This window comes from Geotrypetes seraphini, chromosome 1 (assembly GCF_902459505.1).
Source record: "Geotrypetes seraphini chromosome 1, aGeoSer1.1, whole genome shotgun sequence".
NCBI classification, from domain to species: Eukaryota; Metazoa; Chordata; class Amphibia; order Gymnophiona; family Dermophiidae; genus Geotrypetes; species Geotrypetes seraphini.
Window position 1 is genome coordinate 106,493,672 of NC_047084.1, and position 20,967 is coordinate 106,514,638.

The 20,967-nt window shown below is 50.2% G+C and overlaps 1 protein-coding gene across 4 annotated transcripts in view; it reads left to right on the forward strand.

Moving 5' to 3' along the window:
• Positions 1-20,967, forward strand: part of UBAP1 (ubiquitin associated protein 1) — a 154,750-nt gene that overhangs the window by 121,464 nt on the left and 12,319 nt on the right. For 3 of the 4 annotated variants that reach the window (XM_033935406.1, XM_033935387.1, XM_033935396.1), the window contains exons 5-6: positions 13,640-13,861; positions 15,378-15,479. In XM_033935406.1, the coding sequence (XP_033791297.1) occupies positions 13,640-13,861; positions 15,378-15,479 (324 nt within the window). The remainder of the gene's footprint in view (positions 1-13,639; positions 13,862-15,377; positions 15,480-20,967) is intronic. The other variant, XM_033935415.1, reaches the window with a different exon arrangement.

The window sequence follows — 20,967 nt, forward strand, 5'->3', positions numbered from 1 at the left end:
ACCAATTTGTGAATGAAAGTTGAGTCGGTTGTCTATAGTTACTCCTAAGATTTTAATCTTGTTGACAGATTTGATTGGAATGTTATTAATATAAATTGGAGATGAAATTTGAATATTATCTTTCCATGGGAAAAAGAGACTATTGGTTTTAGAAATATTAAGAGATAACATGTTTGTTTTTAACCAACCATTAATACGGTCAAGTTTTAAATTTATAACGTAAAGGTCATTGTTATTAGATGGATCGATGGGATGTATGATTTGGAAATCATCTGCATATGCTGTAAAACTGATTTATTGGCACAATGTTAATAAAGGGGCCATGTAAATATTGAACAGCAACGGAGAAAGGTGGAACCTTGAGGAATTCCAGAGTTATTTGAATAGGTATCTGAAGAGGTGTTATTAAAAACTAGTATTTTAGCCCGTTACATTAATGGGTGCTAGCTGTCTGTCTGTCTTTTCCCCCCCCCCCCCCCCCCACTTCCCTGTGCAGCAGCCATAGCAGCATTCCCTCACCCTCCATGTCCCTGTGCAGCAGCATTTCCCCCCACCCTAATTCCCTGTACAGCAGCATTTTGATTCCCCCCCCCACTTACCTGTGCAGCAGCCACAGAAGCAGCTTTCGCTCCCCCCACACCACTTCCCTGTGCAGCAGTAGCATTTCCCTTACCCCCCCTTCCCTTCCCGCGGTCCCCCACACACACACTACCCTGTGCAGCAGCATTTCCACACACACACACACACACTACCCTGTGCAGCAGCAGCATTTCCCGGCCTTCCCTGTGCAGCAGCATTTCCCCACACACACACACACTACCCTGTGCAGCAGCAGCATTTATCCCAGGACAAGCAGGCATGATATTCTCACATGTGGGTGACGTCATCTACGGAGCCCCGATGCGGAAGCATTTTCAAGCAAACTTGATTGAAGATTTAAGTTTGCTCTGCTGCTCCACGCATGCGTGCCTTCCTGCTCCACTAGGGGGTGCATCCCCTCGTGGTCTCCAGTTCAAAATTTTCCGCGAGCCTAGAAGACGTGTTTTTCAGGCTCTGCCCCAACTGCCTTCTAGCACCGCAATTTTTTCACGATTAAGTCGCTGTGCGCGAATTCCTTACCTTTTTACTTGATTCCTGCTTCGTTTTCAACGACCCGGAGGCTTCCGGGTCCCCGTGGCCGCGTGGCTAATCGAGCCGCGGCTACTTTCGATTTAATGTCCCGGCCTTTGACCGGCTTTAAAAAATGCACCCGGTGCGAGCGGCTTCTTTCTCTCACAGATCCGCATCGCCGGTGCATCCTTTGTCTGGGGGCGGCTCATCCAACCGACTCCTGCCCCCAGTGCGCTATTTTCCAAAACCGGGCCCTCCGCCGAAGAAAAGCCCGCATGGCGGATCTCTTCACCCCGGACCAACCCTCCACCTCGAGGTCGGCCCTGGCCTCGGCCCCGGCCTTGACCTCGGCCCCGGAAACCTCGGCATCGCCTCGAGACTCGACCCCGAAGCCCTCGGGACAACAGAAAGCCTCGGCTCCGGGTAAGTCCCCTCTTCCCTCTTCAGGTTCTGTAACAGCGAAGAAGCCAGCCTCGGGGACAACGGCGACGCATGGCGGAAGCCCCATGCTTACAGCCCCGTCTAAGCCCTCCAAGCCTTCGGGCCGTGCCTCCACCACACGGGAATACTCTGATACGAGGTCGCCCCCGGTGGAGCGCACCGAGGCAGTGGACATGCCTTCGATGCTGTCCGTGCCCGTCTTCCAGGACCTACTCCGAGCGATGATCACGTCGGAGCTGTCCGCTGCAATGGCCCAGTTTCAATCGGCCTCGACCTCGAATGTGCCAGACCAGCCTGAGCCTCATACCGAACAACCTCGAGGAAAGGTGCGCAACCCTCGCCGCATCCCATCCTCCTCGGACTCCTCGCCGAGGCGCCCGAGACGTTCCCCCTCTGCGGACCGCCGAGGGGCAAAACGTCGGGCTAGAACGACAGAAACCTCGAACCGCCGTACCTCCAAGAAGGCCCGAGGTTCACCAACCCTACGAGGCCGTTCTCCCACACCTCGTACAGGACCACTAAGGGTGGCTGAGTTATCACTCTCCAACCCGCGCATCCTCCGAACTCCCCCTCGGACGCATTCTCCGAGGGAGTCCGGATCGAGGTCACCAATCCGACATCGATCGGTACCCCTAATCCCAGCATCGTCTCCGAGGGGCTCCTCGAGACGCCGAAGATCGACAACCCCGGAACACTCTCACAGTGCTTCCCCAACCTCGGAGCATGGATCAGAGCATGAACCTCGATACTCGAGGGAAGCCTCCTTATCCTTCTCCACCCGACGAAGGTCTCGTTCCCCGACCCCACACGGGGCCCCGGGGACATCTCGCCCATCCTTCACTCGCTTTGTCCAAGACATGGGCCACGCATTGGACTTAGACCTCCAGTCCGACTCCAGATACTCTAAGGAGTACCTGGCGGAGCTGGATATGCCATCACTGCCCAGAGAGTCCCTTCGCTTACCACCTAACCCGGTACTCCAACAGGCCTTCTTCAGGAACCTGGAGACCCCCTACATGGTCACGGCCGTACCCTCCAAAATGGAGGCCAAGTACCGCACAGTACCTTACCCGGGATTCGAGCAACCACAGCTCTCCCACCAATCGCTGCTAGTGGAATCCTCCTTGAAAAAGGCTCACCCGTCCCGGGTCTCAGCAGCGGTCCCCCCAGGCCGAGAAGGCCGAACCCTGGACAAGTTCGGCAGGAGACTATACCAAAACGCAATGATGGCCTCTAGGGTGCAAAGCTACACTTTCACCTTCACATCATACCTCAAACACCTCATTGGACTATTGAGAGCCTTTGAGACTGACCTACCGGCCTCCCGGCAGGGAACGTTCGGCCTACTCTTAGAGTCCCTCTCCAACCTGCGCCTTCATCTATTCCACGCAGCCTACGATGGCTTCGAACTCTCCTCCAGAGAAGCAGCCTTCGCTATCGCCATGCGCCGACTAGCTTGGCTGCGCCTGGTCGACATGGACCCCAACTTACAGGACCGGTTGGCTAACCTCCCCTGCGTGGGAAAGGAATTGTTCGATGACACTATTGAGGCGGCGACAAAACGCCTCTCCGAACATGAACGCTCGTTTGCCGCCCTTGTCCGGCAAAAGCCCAAACCGCCAGCGCCCAGGCCATACAGGGCCCCTCCGCGCCGCTACCCACAAAAGTCCACCCCTGCTTTCTCGCGGCCCCCACCCAGACGTCCGCAAGCCCATCACAGGGCCATGCCCAACTCTCAACCGCCCGCGACCACCAAACCATCCCCGTCCTTTTGACGGGACACGCGGAAGGGGGCGGGCCCCCTCCGCCATAGTCCCAGGCCGCCTTCCCATCGGAGGTCGACTCAAAGCCTTTTACCCTCGCTGGGAACAACTCACGTCGGACACATGGGTCCTTGGCGTGATCTCATCAGGGTACTCTCTCAACTTTCGGGCCATTCCCCCGGACAATCCCCCAAGGAATTGCCCTCCCAACCGGACTCAGCTACCTCTACTCCTCTCCGAAGCTCGAGACCTGCTTCGCCTGAGAGCAGTGGAGAAGGTCCCCCCCGACCAACGGGGGAAGGGCTTCTACTCCCGTTACTTCCTGGTACCGAAAAAAACGGGAGACCTACGCCCAATACTAGACTTGAGACGCCTCAACAAATTCCTGGTACGGGAAAAGTTTCGGATGCTCTCACTACCAACACTCTACCCCCTGATCGACGAGGGCGACTGGCTCTGCTCCCTCGATCTCAAGGAGGCGTACACACATGTCCCAGTGCACCCCGCTCACCGCAAGTTTTTGCGTTTCCAAGTAGGGGACTGGCACCTACAATACCGAGTCCTCCCCTTCGGACTAGCATCATCACCTCGGGTCTTCACCAAGTGCCTCGTGGTGGTAGCAGCAACCTTACGCTCCCAGGGCCTCCAGGTATTCCCCTACCTGGACGACTGGCTAATCAAAGCCCCGTCCAAAGAAGGGGTTATCTCAGCGACCCAACAGACTATTACCTACCTACAAAGTCTGGGGTTCGAAATAAACTTCCCAAAATCTCAACTACGCCCCTCGCAGTCCCTACAGTTCATCGGGGCCACGCTGGACACGGTTCGCCTCCGTTCCTTCCTCCCCCCTCCGCGCCTGGAGGCGTTAGTAAGTCTGAGCCGAAGGATCTCTCGGCTGACCTCAGTATCAGCCCGACAGATGATGACCCTCCTGGGCCACATGGCCTCCACCGTCCATGTCACACTCTTCGCCCGCCTCCATCTGAGAATCCCTCAATGGACCCTGGCGTCTCAATGGCGTCAAGACCGGGACCCGATCGACCACTCCGTGACAGTGACTCCTTCATTGCAACGATCGCTCCGCTGGTGGGCCGACTCTTCAAATCTTTCCAAAGGTTTGCTCTTCCTCACCCCACCCCACAGCAAGGTACTCACCACGGACTCGTCGGAGTACGCTTGGGGAGCCCATCTGGACGGCCTACGCACCCAAGGAATGTGGACAGCACAAGACCGCCGCTGCCACATCAACGTGCTAGAACTTCGGGCCATCTACCTCGCAGCTGTAGCCTTCCAACATCTGCTCCGCGACCGAGTGGTTCTCATCCGAACCGACAATCAAGTAGCGATGTACTACGTAAACAAACAAGGGGGCACAGGGTTTTGGCCCCTTTGTCGGGAAGCCCTGCGCCTCTGGAAATGGGCAATCTCCAACAACACCTTCCTTCGGGCGGTGTACATACAGGGAGAACAAAACTGCCTGGCGGACAGACTCAGCCGCCTCCTCCAGCCACACGAGTGGTCACTACACTCTCAAGCCCTACGAGGAGTGTTCGAACGGTGGGGGACGCCTCAAATAGACCTGTTCGCGTCCCCTCACAATCACAAGCTGCCTCTCTTCTGCTCCCGGATATACTCCCTGGACCGGCTCGAGGCCGACGCCTTCCTCCTCGATTGGGAGGGAAGGTTCCTGTACGCGTTCCCGCCGTTTCCTCTGATACTGCGGACGCTTGTCCACCTGAAAACAGTACAAGCCACCCTGATCCTGATTGCCCCTCGCTGGCCACGCCAGCCGTGGTTTTCCCTTCTACTTCAACTCAGTGTCAGAGATCCTCTGCCTCTGTTTCCCTCTCTACTGTCACAGGGTCAGGGTTCACTGTTACATCCCAATCTTCAATCTCTTCATCTGAATGCTTGGTTTCTCTCCCCCTGACTGCTCTCCCCGTGTCTCAATCAGTCAAGGAGATATTGGAGGCCTCTAGAAAAACCTCGACGAGAACCTGCTACTCCCAAAAGTGGACCAGATTCTCAACCTGGTGCTCCTCCCACAGCCAGGATCCGGTGTCGGTCCCCGTCCCCCTGGTCCTTGACTATCTACTTCAACTATCTCATTCCGGCCTAAAGACCAACTCCATTCGAGTACACCTCAGTGCGATTGCGGCCTTTCATCAGCCCCTGGAAGGGAAAGCCCTCTCGCTCCATCCCTTAGTCACTCGCTTCATGAAGGGCCTGCTGAACGTCCACCCCCCTCTCAAACCTCCCCCGGTGGTTTGGGACCTTAACGTGGTTCTGGCTCAACTAATGAAACCTCCATTTGAGCCCCTAGACAAATGCCATCCAAAATTCCTCACCTGGAAGGTAATTTTCCTACTTGCGCTCACGTCCGCACGGCGGGTTAGTGAGCTACAAGCTCTGGTAGCGGACCCACCCTTCACGGTATTCCATCACGACAAGGTGGTACTCCGCACCCATCCAAAGTTCCTACCTAAAGTAGTGTCTGATTTCCATCTCAATCAGTCCATTGTCTTACCTGTGTTTTTTCCCAAGCCCCACTCTCATCCCGGAGAAGCGGCGCTCCACACTCTTGACTGCAAAAGAGCGTTGGCCTTTTACCTCCAACGCACTCAGCCACACCGGAAAGTCCCACAACTGTTTTTGTCCTTCGACCCAAACCGGTTAGGTCACCCAGTTTCCAAACGCACCTTGTCCAACTGGTTGGCCGATTGCATCTCCTTTTGCTACGCTCAGGCTGGTCTCGCGCTGCATGGTCGAGTAACGGGACACAAAGTCCGAGCGATGGCAGCCTCCGTAGCCTTCCTCAGGTCAACACCTATTGAGGAAATCTGCAAGGCTGCCACATGGTCTTCGGTTCATACCTTCACCTCCCACTACTGTCTGGACTCCCTGTCCAGAAGCGATGGCCGGTTCGGCCAATCGGTGTTGCGAAATCTATTTGCTTAAATTGCCAACTTCCCTCCATCCCTCTTCAGTAAGCTTGGAGGTCACCCACATGTGAGAATATCATGCCTGCTTGTCCTGGGATAAAGCACAGTTACTTACCGTAACAGGTGTTATCCAGGGACAGCAGGCATATATTCTCACAACCCACCCACCTCCCCGAGGTTGGCTTCTTGGCTAGTTAAGTGAACTGGAGACCACGAGGGGATGCACCCCCTAGTGGAGCAGGAAGGCACGCATGCGTGGAGCAGCAGAGCAAACTTAAATCTTCAATCAAGTTTGCTTGAAAATGCTTCCGCATCGGGGCTCCGTAGATGACGTCACCCACATGTGAGAATATATGCCTGCTGTCCCTGGATAACACCTGTTACGGTAAGTAACTGTGCTTTCCTGGCCTTCCCTGTGCAGCAGCATTCCCCCCCCCCCACACACACACACTACCCTGTGCAGCACCAGCATTTCCCACCCTTCCCTGTGCAGCAGCATTTCCCCCCACACACACACACTTACCTGTGCAGCAGAAGCAGCATTTCCCACCCTTCCCTGTGCAGCAGCAGCATTTCTCTGCCTTCCCTGTGCAGAAGCAGCATTCCCCCCCCCCCAACACACACACACTTCCCTGTGCAGCAGCAGCAGTATTTCCCGGCCTTCCCTGTGCAGCAGCAGTATTTTCCACTGCCGTCTTCCCAGCTGCTGCATTGAAATTGATAGAAAAGCCCTGCACCGCTGGCTTCGGCATCTTCTATCCACTGCGGCCAACCCTAGCGGAAACAGGAAGTAGTCAGAGAGGGCGGGCCACAGTGGACAGAAGACGGTGAGGCCAGCGTTAGCGCAGTGCAGCGCTTTTCTCTTAATTTAAATGCGGGTGAGCTGGGCAGAAGGAGGAGGCTTTGGCTGTGTGGTTTTGGCAGTGAGGGAGGGGGGGAGTCGCCGGCTGTGCTGTGTGTCTCCGAGTTGTCTGGCCGCCGCATCCACACTCCTGCTGACCACGGACCTACTGATCACAGATCAGAGATCACGGAAACACGCAGGTAAGTGCGCATGTGCGGCTAGGGTTTTATTATATAGGATAACCTGGAAGAACGATCAGTGAAGTAGGAATGAAACCATTCCAAGACTTGCTTGGTGATGCCTATTGAGGATAGTCTTTTAAGAAGAAAATGATGATCAATAGTATCAAAGGCGGCTGCAAGATCTAGTGAGATCAGAATAACAGATTTATGTTGGTCTAGAAAATATTGTATATAGAGGTTGTTAAGCCTAACAAAGAATGCTTGGTAGAGTGGTGCTGACGAAATCCTGTTTGGTTTGGATGAAGAATTTTAGTTTTATCGACAAAATCCGAAAGTTGATTAAATACAATTTTTTTTCTGTTAATTTAGCTAAAAATGGTAGATTTGCAATGGGTCTATAATTGGAGCCTTCTGAGATGCTCTTTCTCTGATTTTTTTAAGATTGGGAAGATATTAGAATGTTTCCAAATGTTAGGTAGAGCTGATGTTTGCAAACTACTACAAATGAGTTTGTGAATATATGGGCCAAATATAGAAAATAATTTTTTAAGAATAAATGGAGGAATGCTCTTGGATTTACCTCCTTTAACGTTGAGAGATTAGATCGTGCGTTGAACCTCTTTAACAGAAGGTAGAGCAAAGTACTCACAAGTGGAGCGAAACAATGTGTTTTGTAGTTCTTCTTGGCATACAGGAATAGTTTGCTGTAAAAGAACATTTCGGATTTTTTAAATTTTTTCTTGGAAAAAAATCAGCGAGATTTTGGGCTGTAGGAAAGATATCAGATGAGATATGTTGAGTATGCTTGTATTGTGTGTGTTTTTTTTAAATTGCAAATAGGGCAGCTGAGTTCTTAGCTTTATTTATGCATTTGGAGTAATATATATATATATATATATATATATTGTAGCATTTAAAGTAGCTTTATAGAAATGTGAGTGTTCAAATTTATGTAGGTTGGTCTTAGTTGGATTAGAACGCCATTTACGTTCTGAGGAGCGCAGTTGAAGTTTAAGAAGGGTTAATTCATAGTTGAACCAAGGGTTCTTTTGTTTTTTGGCTGAGATTGTATGAACCTGGATTGGGGCTAATTAATTGAGAAGGGAACGACAAGCATCATCCCAGATTTGGATTTGATCGTTAAGTGTTATCTGCGTTAAATTTGAATTGTAATCTATTTCAAAATATGATGCTTACTAGCCACATCTTACTATGCTTTCTGTATGGCATTCAATTTTAAGCATTTAGTTCAGGCTTTGAATGCGCTCTTCAGGACTACCTTGCTAATTCCCCTTGCATGGGAGACAAACAGTTCGGTGATCACATTGAAACAACTATGCAGAAGATCAGGCAAGATCACTGTATGACCTCTCCCTCAGCCTCCAATTCGCATAATCCTAAACAGTCAACTACACTATGCCATCAACGTCTCCCACAACTTTTGCTCCAAAGCCCCCTAGAAGCCAATGCTTTCAAACATCTCAAAACTCCTACTTAATAAAAGTTCCCTCAACTTCTTGTCACATCCTATAGTGCCTAATCCACATACATCAGAGGTTCACTCGCCCTATATCAATAATACTGATCAGCTTGACTGGAGTGAACTAAGGATATATTCTATCTTTACCAGAACTCCATTCAAACAAGGAGAGTTCTGTATATTTGACATCACTGCTATCAAGGGGTTCCATTCTCACATTGAACCAGGCTATCTGCTAATCCTTGACCTCCATACGCTTCACATATATTTATTTAAAAATATATACATAAATAACTATATCCCTCCTGGAACACAACCAAGTATCAGTGTTCTCCAAGTCTCATGAAAGCCACAAGCAATACCTGGATTTCTGAATAGGCTAACTCACCACCTATATAGAGAACTAATTTTTGGCCTGAAATCAGCATACAAACTGTTGCACAGTATTTAGTTGATGTGCCTGCACCACTCCTCTCTTAGAGTTAATCTGCTCCCCTAGTTGAAAGTCTGGTTGGCAAGGGCATCGTCATCTCCAGCAATCCAATTGGCCACTGAACTACCAATGCTTCTATTACTTCTTTATTGGGAGTCTAGCCATAGTTTTTTTCATTCCACCCTCTTCCTCTCCTATTGAGGGTCATCTGGCTCATTATCATTGGACCATAATCATTACCAACAACTGGGCCTTGCAGGCCTTAAATGAAGGCTATGCTTCATCATCTCAAAATACCTCCGCACAGGCCTCAAAAGTATTTTTTCAATTCTCAGCAGACCTCCCTTCTTCAACAAGATCTCTTAGACCTTTTGCAACTGATTTCCATCAACCAGTACTTCCTCAACAGAGAGGCCAGGGGTTTTACTCTAAATATTTCATCATACCAAAGAAGACTGGAGGACTGTGCCTGTTCCTCGACCTTGGAGCCCTTAACAAGTTCTTAGCCCAACAAAAGTTTCACATGCTGTCCCTAGGTACCCTCTATCTCCTATTAGAGAAGGACAACTGGCTTTTCTCTCTGGTTTTCGGTGAAGTCTACACTCATATCCCCATTCCACATCTTCAGTACAGGGTGCTGCCTTTTGGTCTAGCATCAACACCCAGAGTATTCCTGTTCCTACTACTTCTACGAGCCATCTGCTACATAATCAAACAAAGGTGTGCAGACCCTTTTCTTTTCAAGAGGCGATGCAATTCACTATTGCTGCCCGATTCAGGAAAAAAATTTCGATTTGATTCAGCCTATTGAATTGATTTTTCAATTCGATTTTCCTGCCCAATTGGGTGTGTTGTTTTGGGGTTTTTTGTTTTTTTTTTCAAACATCCTGGCATCTTTCTTTTTTGTCATCTCCATCCACAGATCCACCTTTTCTCAACTACCCTTTCATCCAGCATCTCTCCCTCCTTCCTCACCACCCCAGGGTCCACCATCTCTCCCTTTCTTTTCCCAACTACCCTCCTATCCAATATCTCTATCCCACCCCCCTTCACACCATCCCTTATGTCCAACTTTTCTCCCTTTCTGTTCCTTCCCTCCCTAAATCCTTCTCCTCTGTTTTTAAACTGATTATTTCTTCCCCCCCCTCTCAAAGTCTGGCATATGCACGTCTCTTTGAACCCTCCCTCCCTCCACTTCTATACCAGGGTCCCCCCAGAAGGTCTGCACCCCCTCTCTGAAGGCCTGTGCCACCACCCCTGAAGGCCTGTCCCCCCCCTTGAAGGCCTGCACCCCCCTAAAGGACTGTGCACCCTCCTCTTCCCCCCCCCCCCCGGAAGGTCTGCATGTTCCCCCTGGTCTCCCGCATACCATTTATCTAATATCAGCAGCCTGCAGAGAATATCGCCATGCTAGTGATCTTTGCAAGCTGCCATTGGTCTTCAGAGCTGTTTCCTCTGCCGCAATCCTACCTCTGACATCGGAGGAGTGGGACCGCGGCAGAGGAAACAGCTCCGAAGACCTATGACAACTTGCAAATATTGCTAGTACCGGCGATCTTCTCTGCAGGCTGCTGATATTAGGTAAATGGTGTGAGGGAGGCCAGGGGGGAAGCTGGACACCAGCACTTCCCGACTAACCCTCCCCCCTCACCCTCTAAAGCAGGTGCGGCAGCGGTCAGCCAGCAAGAGGCAGCGCTGCTGCTCCTGCTTGCGAGAGGGAGGATCAGTTACCAAATCGGAGGCTGATATTTTTTTTATTTTATTTTTTTTAATCAATTTGAATCAATTCACCCGAAGTGAATCGGTGAACCAATTCGAATCATGAATCGGGCAGCACTACAATTCACTTCTTTGGAGCTAGCAGAGACTCAACAGTTTTTCATCAGATTTCTTCAGCCTCACAACTGGTGTCTTTCATCATCTCTCTTCCGTCCACTTTACTTGACTTAGGGATCTCCACATTTAAGTCTCTTCCTCTCAATCAACAATAGCAATCTTTAGCACTCTCCTCATCGTTTGGATTTCACTGAATTTCTTCCAGCCTGAACAAACCAGTTATACATGCATTCCCTTGCATCCCTATCATATGGAATCCCTTATTCACATTTCAGAAGAATCCAACCACCATGATTCTCGTGACTTCACAGTATCCAAGTCTACCCTCATTACCTTTCTTCTTCAGTTCATTGTCAGTTCACTCCTTTTCAAACCTTTCAATCGTCTGTACTCAGTTCCCTTCTGCCTACCAATCTAAAGAAGCAGCACTTTACAGTCTCATTCCTGGTTTCCCTTGCATGATAACTTCCATCCCTGTTCCAGTGTCGACCACCATAACTTCTTGGGCAACTCTCCACTTGATACTTCTACGACTTCATGTGGACACAGTTTACCTGCTGGTATTGCTTAAAGGACTAGACTCGAAATATATAAGCTATATCGTCAGTGCTGTATTACCTTTTTTTGTCTCTCGTACTAAAAAAAAAAAAGACAACAAACAAGAACACTTCAGTACATGTTTATTGGTGCCCTTCAAGTGCCGTTCAGCATCATATCTCAAGACTTCAATGCCTTATAAGTACTTTTGGGCACCAACCCTCTGGCTACATATCCACCACTTTCTCGCTTCATGAAGGGCCTTATGATGTCAAAACCTTCAAGCAAACCTCCAGTTGCTCAAAACACTCAGGTTGTCCTCTTCATTTTGTGAAGTCTCCATTTCAAATGCTTATGACTTCATCACTCTAGTACCTTACTTAGTAGTTTTCTCCCTTTGCATCACTGTGGTGCACCAATTGAGAGGATTCCAATCTCTAATTACACGATCCACTTCACACAACATATTTTCAAGATAGTTGTTCTTCACACTCGCCTCACCTTCCTAAGTAGCTGCTGGTTAATATTGAGCCGTATATGGGCAAGAAATAAGATCTAAGAAAAGCAGCTTATATACTACTGCTACTACTAATTTCTATAGTGCTACTAGGTGTACGTAGCACTGTACACATTATATGCAGGTACCATTTCTGTCCCTAGCGGGCTCACAATCTATGATTTGTACCTGGAAATGGAGTGCCAATTGGTCTGCCCAGGGTGAAAAGGAGGCTACAGAGAGTGCTTTTAGGATGAGGGGATTGAGTTAAAATAACCTTGAAAAGGTGGGCTTTTAGTCTGGACTTGAATACTGGGGCTTAACATACCAACTCAAACAGTCTCTTCCAGGCGTACAGCACATCAAGAGAGAAAGGACATAGTCTGGAGTTAGCAGTGGAGAAGTAGGGCATGGACACGAGATAATTGCCTGATCCTGGAGAGGAGCATAGGGAAAGATATAAAGGAGGAGAGATACCTAGGAGCTACAGAATGGATGCACTTGTATGTCAATAAGAGGAGATGGATAGGGAGCCAATGAATCAACTTGAGGAGGGGGGTGATGTGAGCATAGCAGCTGGCAGAATATAAGTAGTGCAGCAGCATTTTGAATGGATTGAAGGGGAGAGAGGTGGTTTAGCAGGAGACCAGTGAGAAACAGGTTGTAGTAGTCTAGGAAGAGGTGATAAGGTTTTTAGTGGTGTGCTTAGAGAGGAAGGTTTGGATTTTACGGATACAGAGAAATAAATGGCAGCTTTGGGGATCTGGTGGATTTGTGCAGAGGAGGAGAGAGAGGAGTCAAAGATGACCCTGAGGTTATGAGCTGATGAGATAGGGAGGATGATAGTGTTATCCGCTGAGATGGAGAGGTAGGGTTTGGCAGAAGGATAAGTAGCTCATTCTTGGCCATGTGTTCAGTTTTAAGTGGCGGCTGGGCATCCAGGCAGCAATATCAGAGAGGCTGGATGAGGCCTAGGCTTTGGATTTGGCTAGGAACAGGTCATTGGAGACTTTAGCAAGGGCAGTTTCCTTATAGTGCAGGGGGTGAAAGCCTGATTGGAGTGGGTCAAGAATAGCTAGGGATGACAGAACGTCTAGGCAACAGCGGAGAACAGCATGTTCAAGTAGCTTTGATAAGAAGGGGAGGAGGGGGAGATATGGGATAGTTGGAGAGGCAGGCGGGGTCTAGTGAGGGTTTTTTGAGGAGAGGCGTATCCGTGGCATGTTTGAAGGCATCAAGAGGGATAATGATTGGGGAGATAGCACTAAGTAGATAGGTGGGATAATCCAGAGAATCTCGGTATTGGTGGTAATTAGGTAAGTAGGCATTCCTGGGAGAGGGGAAGCTATATGAGCGAGTACTAGTTAGAGACCAGATTAAAATGGATGTCATATCAAAGTTTAACAGGTTGTTTTTTTTTCTTTATTGTAATATGTACAACTAACAACTGAAGATATTTGTACTGAGTTGCTTGTTAATGAGGCAGTGTATTATTTCTCTGGGACTGCAAATATTTTACTAAAATGGAAAAAAAAATCTTGAGTGAAATATTAATGCTAGGTTGTCATTTTTCAGGAGTTTTTGTTTCTTTGGCAGACATCAGCCCTGAAGATCCCACAGTCTAAAGTGTCTGTTAACACCAGCTGTACAAAGTGGTCTACGGGAGCATTGTACTTGGACTTGCTGCAGGCCCTGTCTAGCAGTGAAAGGCAGTGTGTGGAGACCATCGTGAACATGGGCTACTCATATGAAAATGTCATAAAAGCCATGCAGAAGCAAGGACAGAATGTAGAACAGGTATGGTGGCTTCCTGTAGATGCAGTTTGTTTTACTTGTGCATTGAAGCCACTGGGAGTTAGAATGTCTTCTTCACAAGGCCTCTTACTGTGCTGCTTACCTTTTTCCTCTGTCATGGACTTAAGCATTTTCACAATTCTCTCTTGTGCAAATTTTGCTTGGAAGCTTCTCCTGGGACTGTCTTTGATCATCACCAGGGGCTTAAGAGCAAGTTGTTTTCCTTCACAGCTGTCTTTTCCCTACTGTTACACCTAGTTAGTCTTATTTAGCTCTGAGCTTTGACTTCTGTCCTGTTATCAGGATCACCTACCATCAAATTAAAATATTGATTTGGTTCTCTGAAGGCAAACAGAATATCAGGTCCTTGTAACATAGGTGGTGATAGATGGAAGCTGTATGAGGAAAGCTATCAGATGTATGCAGTGCTGTACAGAGTCACGAGACAGTCGCTGCTCGAATGAGCTTATAATCTAAACAATCCAGACAGACAGACAGGATGCCAGGGTAGAGGTTACAGTTAGAGGGGTGATTAAACTGCTGGCTAGGGTGGTGAGCAGATGGGTTATGAGTTGAAGGCTGTCTCAAAAAGGTGGGTTTTCAGCCTACTTTTGAATAAGGGATGGGGCGTGGCGGACGGATTCCAGGCATATGGGGCGGCGAGCTGAAAGGAACACAGTCTGGAATTGGAAGTGGAGCAGAAGGGTACAGATTAAAGCAATTTATTTGAGGAATGGCGTTCTCGGGGAGGTGTATGAGGAGAGAGGAGAGATGCTGAAGGGCTGCAGAATGAACATACTTGTTGCTTAGTAATAGTTTGAACTGTATGCGAAGACAGACAGGAAGCCAGTTAAGTGATGAGAGGGGTGAGGGAGTGGAGCGAGGATTTTTTTAAATTTTTATTTATTCAATTTTCTATATCGCTCTCCCAGGGGCGTTCAGAACAGTTTACATGAATTTATTCAGGTACTCGAGCATTTTTCCCTGTCTGTCCCGGCGGGCTCACAATCTAACTAATGTACTTGGGGCAATGGGGGGATTAAGTGACTTGCCCAGGATCACTGAGCCAATCTGATTACGTAAAACCAGCAGATTGGATTGCATGGAGAAAGAGGCAGTTCAGAAGGAGACCTGTTAGAAATAGATTGCTCAGAGGAAGGGGTGAATTAGATGTAGAGATAGAAGTGACAGACTTTAGCCATCTGTTGAATGTGGGTAGAAAATAGAGATGTAGGTAGTAATTCTGAGCAGCTTTTGGATTGCTTCACAGTGCATTGAACTTCCCACCCACCATTGTCGCAGGGATCTGCCTCTGTTTTTCCACGGAGCCAGTTGGTTGCATGTCACTAGACCTGGACTTTTCATAGTGTCAACTTCAGAGCTGTGGAGTTGGAAGCAATTTTTGGATTACTGAAGTTGGTGAAAATGTGCCGACTCCAGCTCTTACTTCTAATAGAGTTAAATTGTATGTCATGCAAATATTATAAGAACATAAGAAGTGCCTATTTCTTCTTGTTAGGTCCTAGAATACCTGTTTGTACATGGACAGTTATGTGAGAGAGGATTTGATCCACATCTTGTAGAAGAAGCTCTGGAAATGTATGAATGTTCAGAGGAAAAGGTGAGACCATTTAGAAAAGATTAAACAAGCCCTCATAATTTTCTCTTCTGCTTCACTTAGCCTTGGATACTAGTCTCTCTCTCTCCACTTCTTTTGGTTGAAATACCTTTTTTGAGTGGCTCAGAGAAACTGGTGATTTTATGGGTGTGAAACTATCATCTGTATTCATTTTTATTGGGATTTATTTAGTACTCTTTAAGCACTTGAACAAAAATCCTGAAAACTCTTCAGACTTATTAACAGAAAAGAAATCGCTGTGTCTGATTTTCATTTCCATAGGCATTTTGAAAAGCTCTAAAGCAGTGTTTTTCAACCTTCTGACACCTATAGACCAGCAGGAATAAAGTAATTATTTTGTGGATTGACACCGCGACAGGCAGTTGAAGAACACTGGGCTAAGTCGTGGGCCAGATCCCGCCCATCGCGGGTGACGTCATCCACGGAGCCCCATCGCGGACAGCTTTTCAAGCAAACTTGATTGAAGATCTTAAAGTTTGCTGGTGCTGCACTGCGCATGCGTGTGCCTTCCCGCTCAGCTAGAGGGCGCATCCCCTCAACGTGGTCCTCAGTTCTTAGTTTTCCGCGGAGCCAGAAAACCCTGTCTCTCTTCTCTGCAAATCTAAGTGCCTTTCTTGCACCGCGGCTTCTTTTATTGTTTTCATCGGAAGTCGCTGTGCCTTGCGTCTTTTCTGTTTTACCAAAAAAAAAAACTTCATTACATCGTTCGCGACCGGGGGATCCCAGTTTTTTCCTTGGCCGCAGCCTTTTTTTCCTGCCTTATGTCCCGGCCTCTTACCGGTTTCAAGAAGTGCATGCAGTGCGGTCGGGTGATCTCGATCACAGATCCGCACCGTTGGTGTATACTTTGTCTAGGTGTTGATCACCCTACAGACTCTTGCCCTCATTGTGCCACTCTCCAACCTCGGGCTCTTCGTCGACGACGGGCCAAGATTTTGGAACTCTTCACCATGGATAAAGCCTCGACCCCGGCCTCGGCCTTGGTCTTGACGTCGGCCTTGAAGACCTCGGTCCCGAGCATGTCTCCCTCGACTTCGAAGACCTCGGCCTCGGGTAAGTCTCCTCTTCCTCCTTCAGGTTCAGCTCAGCTACCGAAGAAGCCGTCCTCGGAGTCTCTGGCCACCCAGGCAGTGAGTGTAGTCCTGCCGGCCTCTGTGAGACCTCTTCCTAAGTGTGCCTCCACATTACGGGAATACTTTACATCGAGGTAGCCCTCGTTGGAGCACACTGCTGCACCCGTTTGTCCAACTCCTTTGGTCTCGGTGCCGATGTTCGAGGATATGCTTAAGGCTATCTTAACCTCGCAGATCTCCTCTGCTTTGGATCAGCTTGCCCCGGCCTCGACCTCGCTCATTGATGACCAGCCTGAGCGTCGCGCCGAGGGCTCTCGAGGCAGGGTGCGTCGATCCTGCCGCTTGTCCTCGCCTACTCCATCGAGGCGGACTTCCCCCGCCGCCCGACCTCGTTCGAAGCACAGGCCTAAATGTTCTTCTTCCTTGAGGCAGCGGTCCGCCAAACGGCCCAGGGATTTTCCTCCGAGTCGGGGTAGGTCGCCAGGTCCTCGCACTACGGGGACCATCATACCGTCGGACTTCGTACTGTCTGACCCTCATCTTCGCCGATCTCCGAGCCGAGGGGCTTCGAGGTCGAAGACTCCAACCTCCCTGCCGCGTCAGAAGGTCTCTTCTTCCCAGGGCGGGCTCCCCGGGTCCTCGCCTTCCGGGCTCTCTAAGCGCAGGCTGTCGTCAACTCCACCTCGTTCTCTCAACAGGGCCTCATCGACTTCCATGCTTGTGGACACTGACTTGCCGGCACAGTACTCGAAGGAAGCTTCCCCCTCGTTCTCTGCTGCCCCGAAGGCCCGCTCGGCTTCGCCCCTTGAAGGGCATTCTGCGGGCAAGCCTTCGTCCTTCACCAGGTTTGTGCTGGACATGGGCAGGGCGCTGCAACTGGACCTCCAGTCAGATTCCAGGTATACCTGGGAATATTTGGAGGAGATGGAGCTTCCTTATCCATCGAAGGAATCCCTTTGCCTCCCCCTGAATCCGGTCTTGCAGCAGACTTTCTTCCGGAATTTGGAGACCCCTTACGTCATTCCAGCCATTCCGTCCAAGATGGAATCCAGGTACTGGACGGTCCCATGTAAGGGGTTTGAAAAGGCTTAGCTCTCCCACCAGTCCTTGGTGGTGGAGTCTTCTTTAAAGAAGTCTAATCCTTCCAAGGTCTATGCAGCTGTCCCACCGGGCCGGGAAGGCCGGACTATGGACAAGTTTGGCAGGCGCCTGTACCAAAATTCGATGATGGCGAACAGGGTTCTGAATTACAATTTTACTTTTACATCCTATCTCAAACATTGCATCAAATCCATGCCCTCTTTTCAGGATGATTTGGCTATCCATCGCCGGACCGAATTTCGCCGGCTGCTGGATACGCTGTCGCAAATTCGCCTTTATATGTTTCAGGCGACCTATGATGCATTTGAACTCTCCTCGGGGGTCTCCGCCTTTGTGGTAGCCATGCGCCGCCTAGCTTGGCTCTGCATAGTTGCATGGACCCGAATCTAAAGGACCGTCTGGCGAATCTCTCGTGCTTGGGCAACGAGCTCTTTGACGACTCCATCGAGGCGGCCACCAAACGCCTCTCCGAGCATGAACGCTCCTTCGCCGCCTTGGTCAGACCCAAGGCGAAGTCTGCTCCTCCTAAGTCATACAAGTTGCCTCTCCGGCGCTACCCCCAGAAGTCCACGACGGCTTTTTCCAGGCTGCCACCTCGGCGTCAGCAGCAGCAGAGGGCCCTCAAAAGCCTCAGACCCCTGCAGCGGCTACGCCTGCGCTGTCCTTTTGACTATCCCTGTCGGAGCAGGCCGGCCCCCTCCATCCTCGAGCCTTCTCCTCTGCTTTTAGGGGGCCGCCTCAGTGCTTTTTCACACCACTGGGAACTGATAACTACGGACAATTGGGTCCTCTCCGTCAACAGTGAGGGGTATTCCCTGCACTTCTGGACGCCGCCTCCAGACCTCCCCCAAGAGAGTGTCCTTCCTATGGAGTGCAACTCCCCCCTTCTTCTCCAGGAGGCTCACGCCCTCCTTCGCCTCCGGGCGGTGGAGGAGGTCCCTTTGTGTCATCAGGGCACTGGGTTCTACTCCTGGTACTTTCTAGTCCCAAAAAGACTGGGGACCTGCGCCTTATCCTGGACCTCCGGGTGCTGAACAAGTTCCTGGTCAAGGAGAAGTTCCGTATGCTTTCTCTTCCCACGTTGTATCTCCTGATGGACGAAGGACCTAAAATAGGCCCTCACTCATATCCCAATCCACGCGGCCTCTCGCAGGTTCCTTCGCTTTCAGGTGGGAGACCTTCACCTGCAGTATCAGTTCCTCTCGTTCGGGTTTGCTTCATCCCCACGGGTCTTCACGAAGTGCCTCGTGGTGGTGGCAGCGGCCCTGCAGTCGCAGGATCTTCAAGTGTTCCCGTACCTCGACGACTGGCTCATTAAGGCACCGTCACGGCAGGAGGTTATTTCAGCGACCCAACGGACTATTATGTTCCTTCAGCATCTAGGCTTCGAGGTGAACTTCCCCAAGTCCCAGTTGTGCCCCTCTCAGTCTCTGTAGTTCATCGGGGCAGTGCTGGACACGGTTTGCCTCCGCTCATTTCTGCCTCAGCCTCGGTAGGCCGCCCTCACTCACCTGTGCCAGCAGGTCTCCTTTCAGTCCATGGCCTCGGCCAAACAGATGATGATCCTTTGGGACACATGGCCTCCACCGTTCATGTGACTCCTTTTGCCAGACTTCACCTCTGAGTGCCTCAGTGGACCCTGGCGTCCCAGTGGAGACAGGATCGGGATCCCGCATCTCAGCACATTGCGGTGACTCCCTCCTTGAAGCGTTCGCTCCGCTGGTGGACACTCTCTTCCAATCTTTCCAGAGATTTTCTCTTTCTTGCGCCCCCGCTGCAAAAGGTCCTAACAGACTCCTCCACGTATGCCTGGGGGGCTCACCTCGACGGGCTCCGGACTCAGGGTCTTTGGTCGAGCGTTGACCGTTGCTACCACATCAATCTGCTGGAGCTTCGGACCATTTACAATGCTTTGGTTGCCTTTCGGCATTTGCTTCAGGATCGCGTGGTCCTGGTGTGCACGGACAACCAGGTGGCGATGTATTATGTGTACAAGCAGGGGGGTACTTGTTCCCTGTCTCTTTGCCGGGAGGCTCTTTGGCTCTGGGAGTGGGCGAAAAGCCACAACATCTTTCTTCGAGTGGTCTACATCCAAGGCGAGCAAAACTGCCTGGTGGACAGGTTGAGTCGCCTTCTCCAGCCGCAAGAATGATCACTCCATTCCTCGACTCTGCATCAGGTGTTTGCTTGATGGGGGACGCCGCATACAGATCTATTCGCCTCTCCCCTCAACCACAGGTTGCCTCGCTTCTGCTCCAGGATTTACTCCCCGGATCGTCTTGAGGCAGATGCTTTCCTTCTAGATTGGACGGGATGGTTCCTCTACGTGTTCCCTCCATTTCCTCTGATTCTGAAGACTCTCGTTCAACTCAAGTCGGTCCACGCCACCATGATTTTGATAGCTCCTCGGTGGCCCAGACAGCCGTGGTTCTCCCTTCTCTGCTGTTTCAGAGCCGGGGTTCGCTGCTGCATCCCAGTCTGCAGTCTCTACACTTAACAGCATGGTTCCTTTCCACCTAACTCCCTCCTTCGGTTTTTCTCAGTCGATGCGGGATGTCCTCGAGGCCTCTCGGAAGAGTTCCACTAGGCAGTGCTACTTCCAAAAATGGACTAGGTTTGCTGTGTGGTGTGCTACGCATCACATGGAGCTGCTGTATGCCTCCTTGTCCTCCGTGCTGGACTATCTGCTGCACTTGTCTCGGTCTGGTCTCAAATTGACTTCTGTTCGAGTCCACTTCAGTGCGATTGCTGCCTTTCATCAGCCGATTGATGGGAATTCGCTCTCGGTCCATCCGGTGGTTTCCTGATTTATGAAGGGCCTTTACAATGTCCATCCTCTACTCAAGCCCCCCCCCCACCCCCCTGTGGTTTGGGATCTTAATGTGGTTCTGGCTCAAATGATGAAACCTCCGTTTGAACACATTGATAAGACTCATCTGAAGTATCTCACTTGGAAGGTGGTGTTTCTGATTGCCCTCACGTCTGCTCGCAGAGTCAGTGAGCTGCAAGCTCTGATTGCAGACCCACCTTTTACTATTTTTCATCATGACAAGGTGGTCCTTCGTACTCATCCTAAGTTCTTGCCTAAGGTGGTTTCGAATTTCCACCTCAACCAGTCTATTGTTCTTCCGGTGTTTTTCCCTAAGCCCCATTCTCATCCTGGAGAGGTGGCGCTTCACACTCTTGACTGTAAGAGGGCATTGGCTTTTTACCTCCAACGCACCCAGTCTCATCGGACGGCTCCTCAACTCTTCATATCTTTTGATCCTAATCGGTTGGAGCGGCCTGTTTCCAAG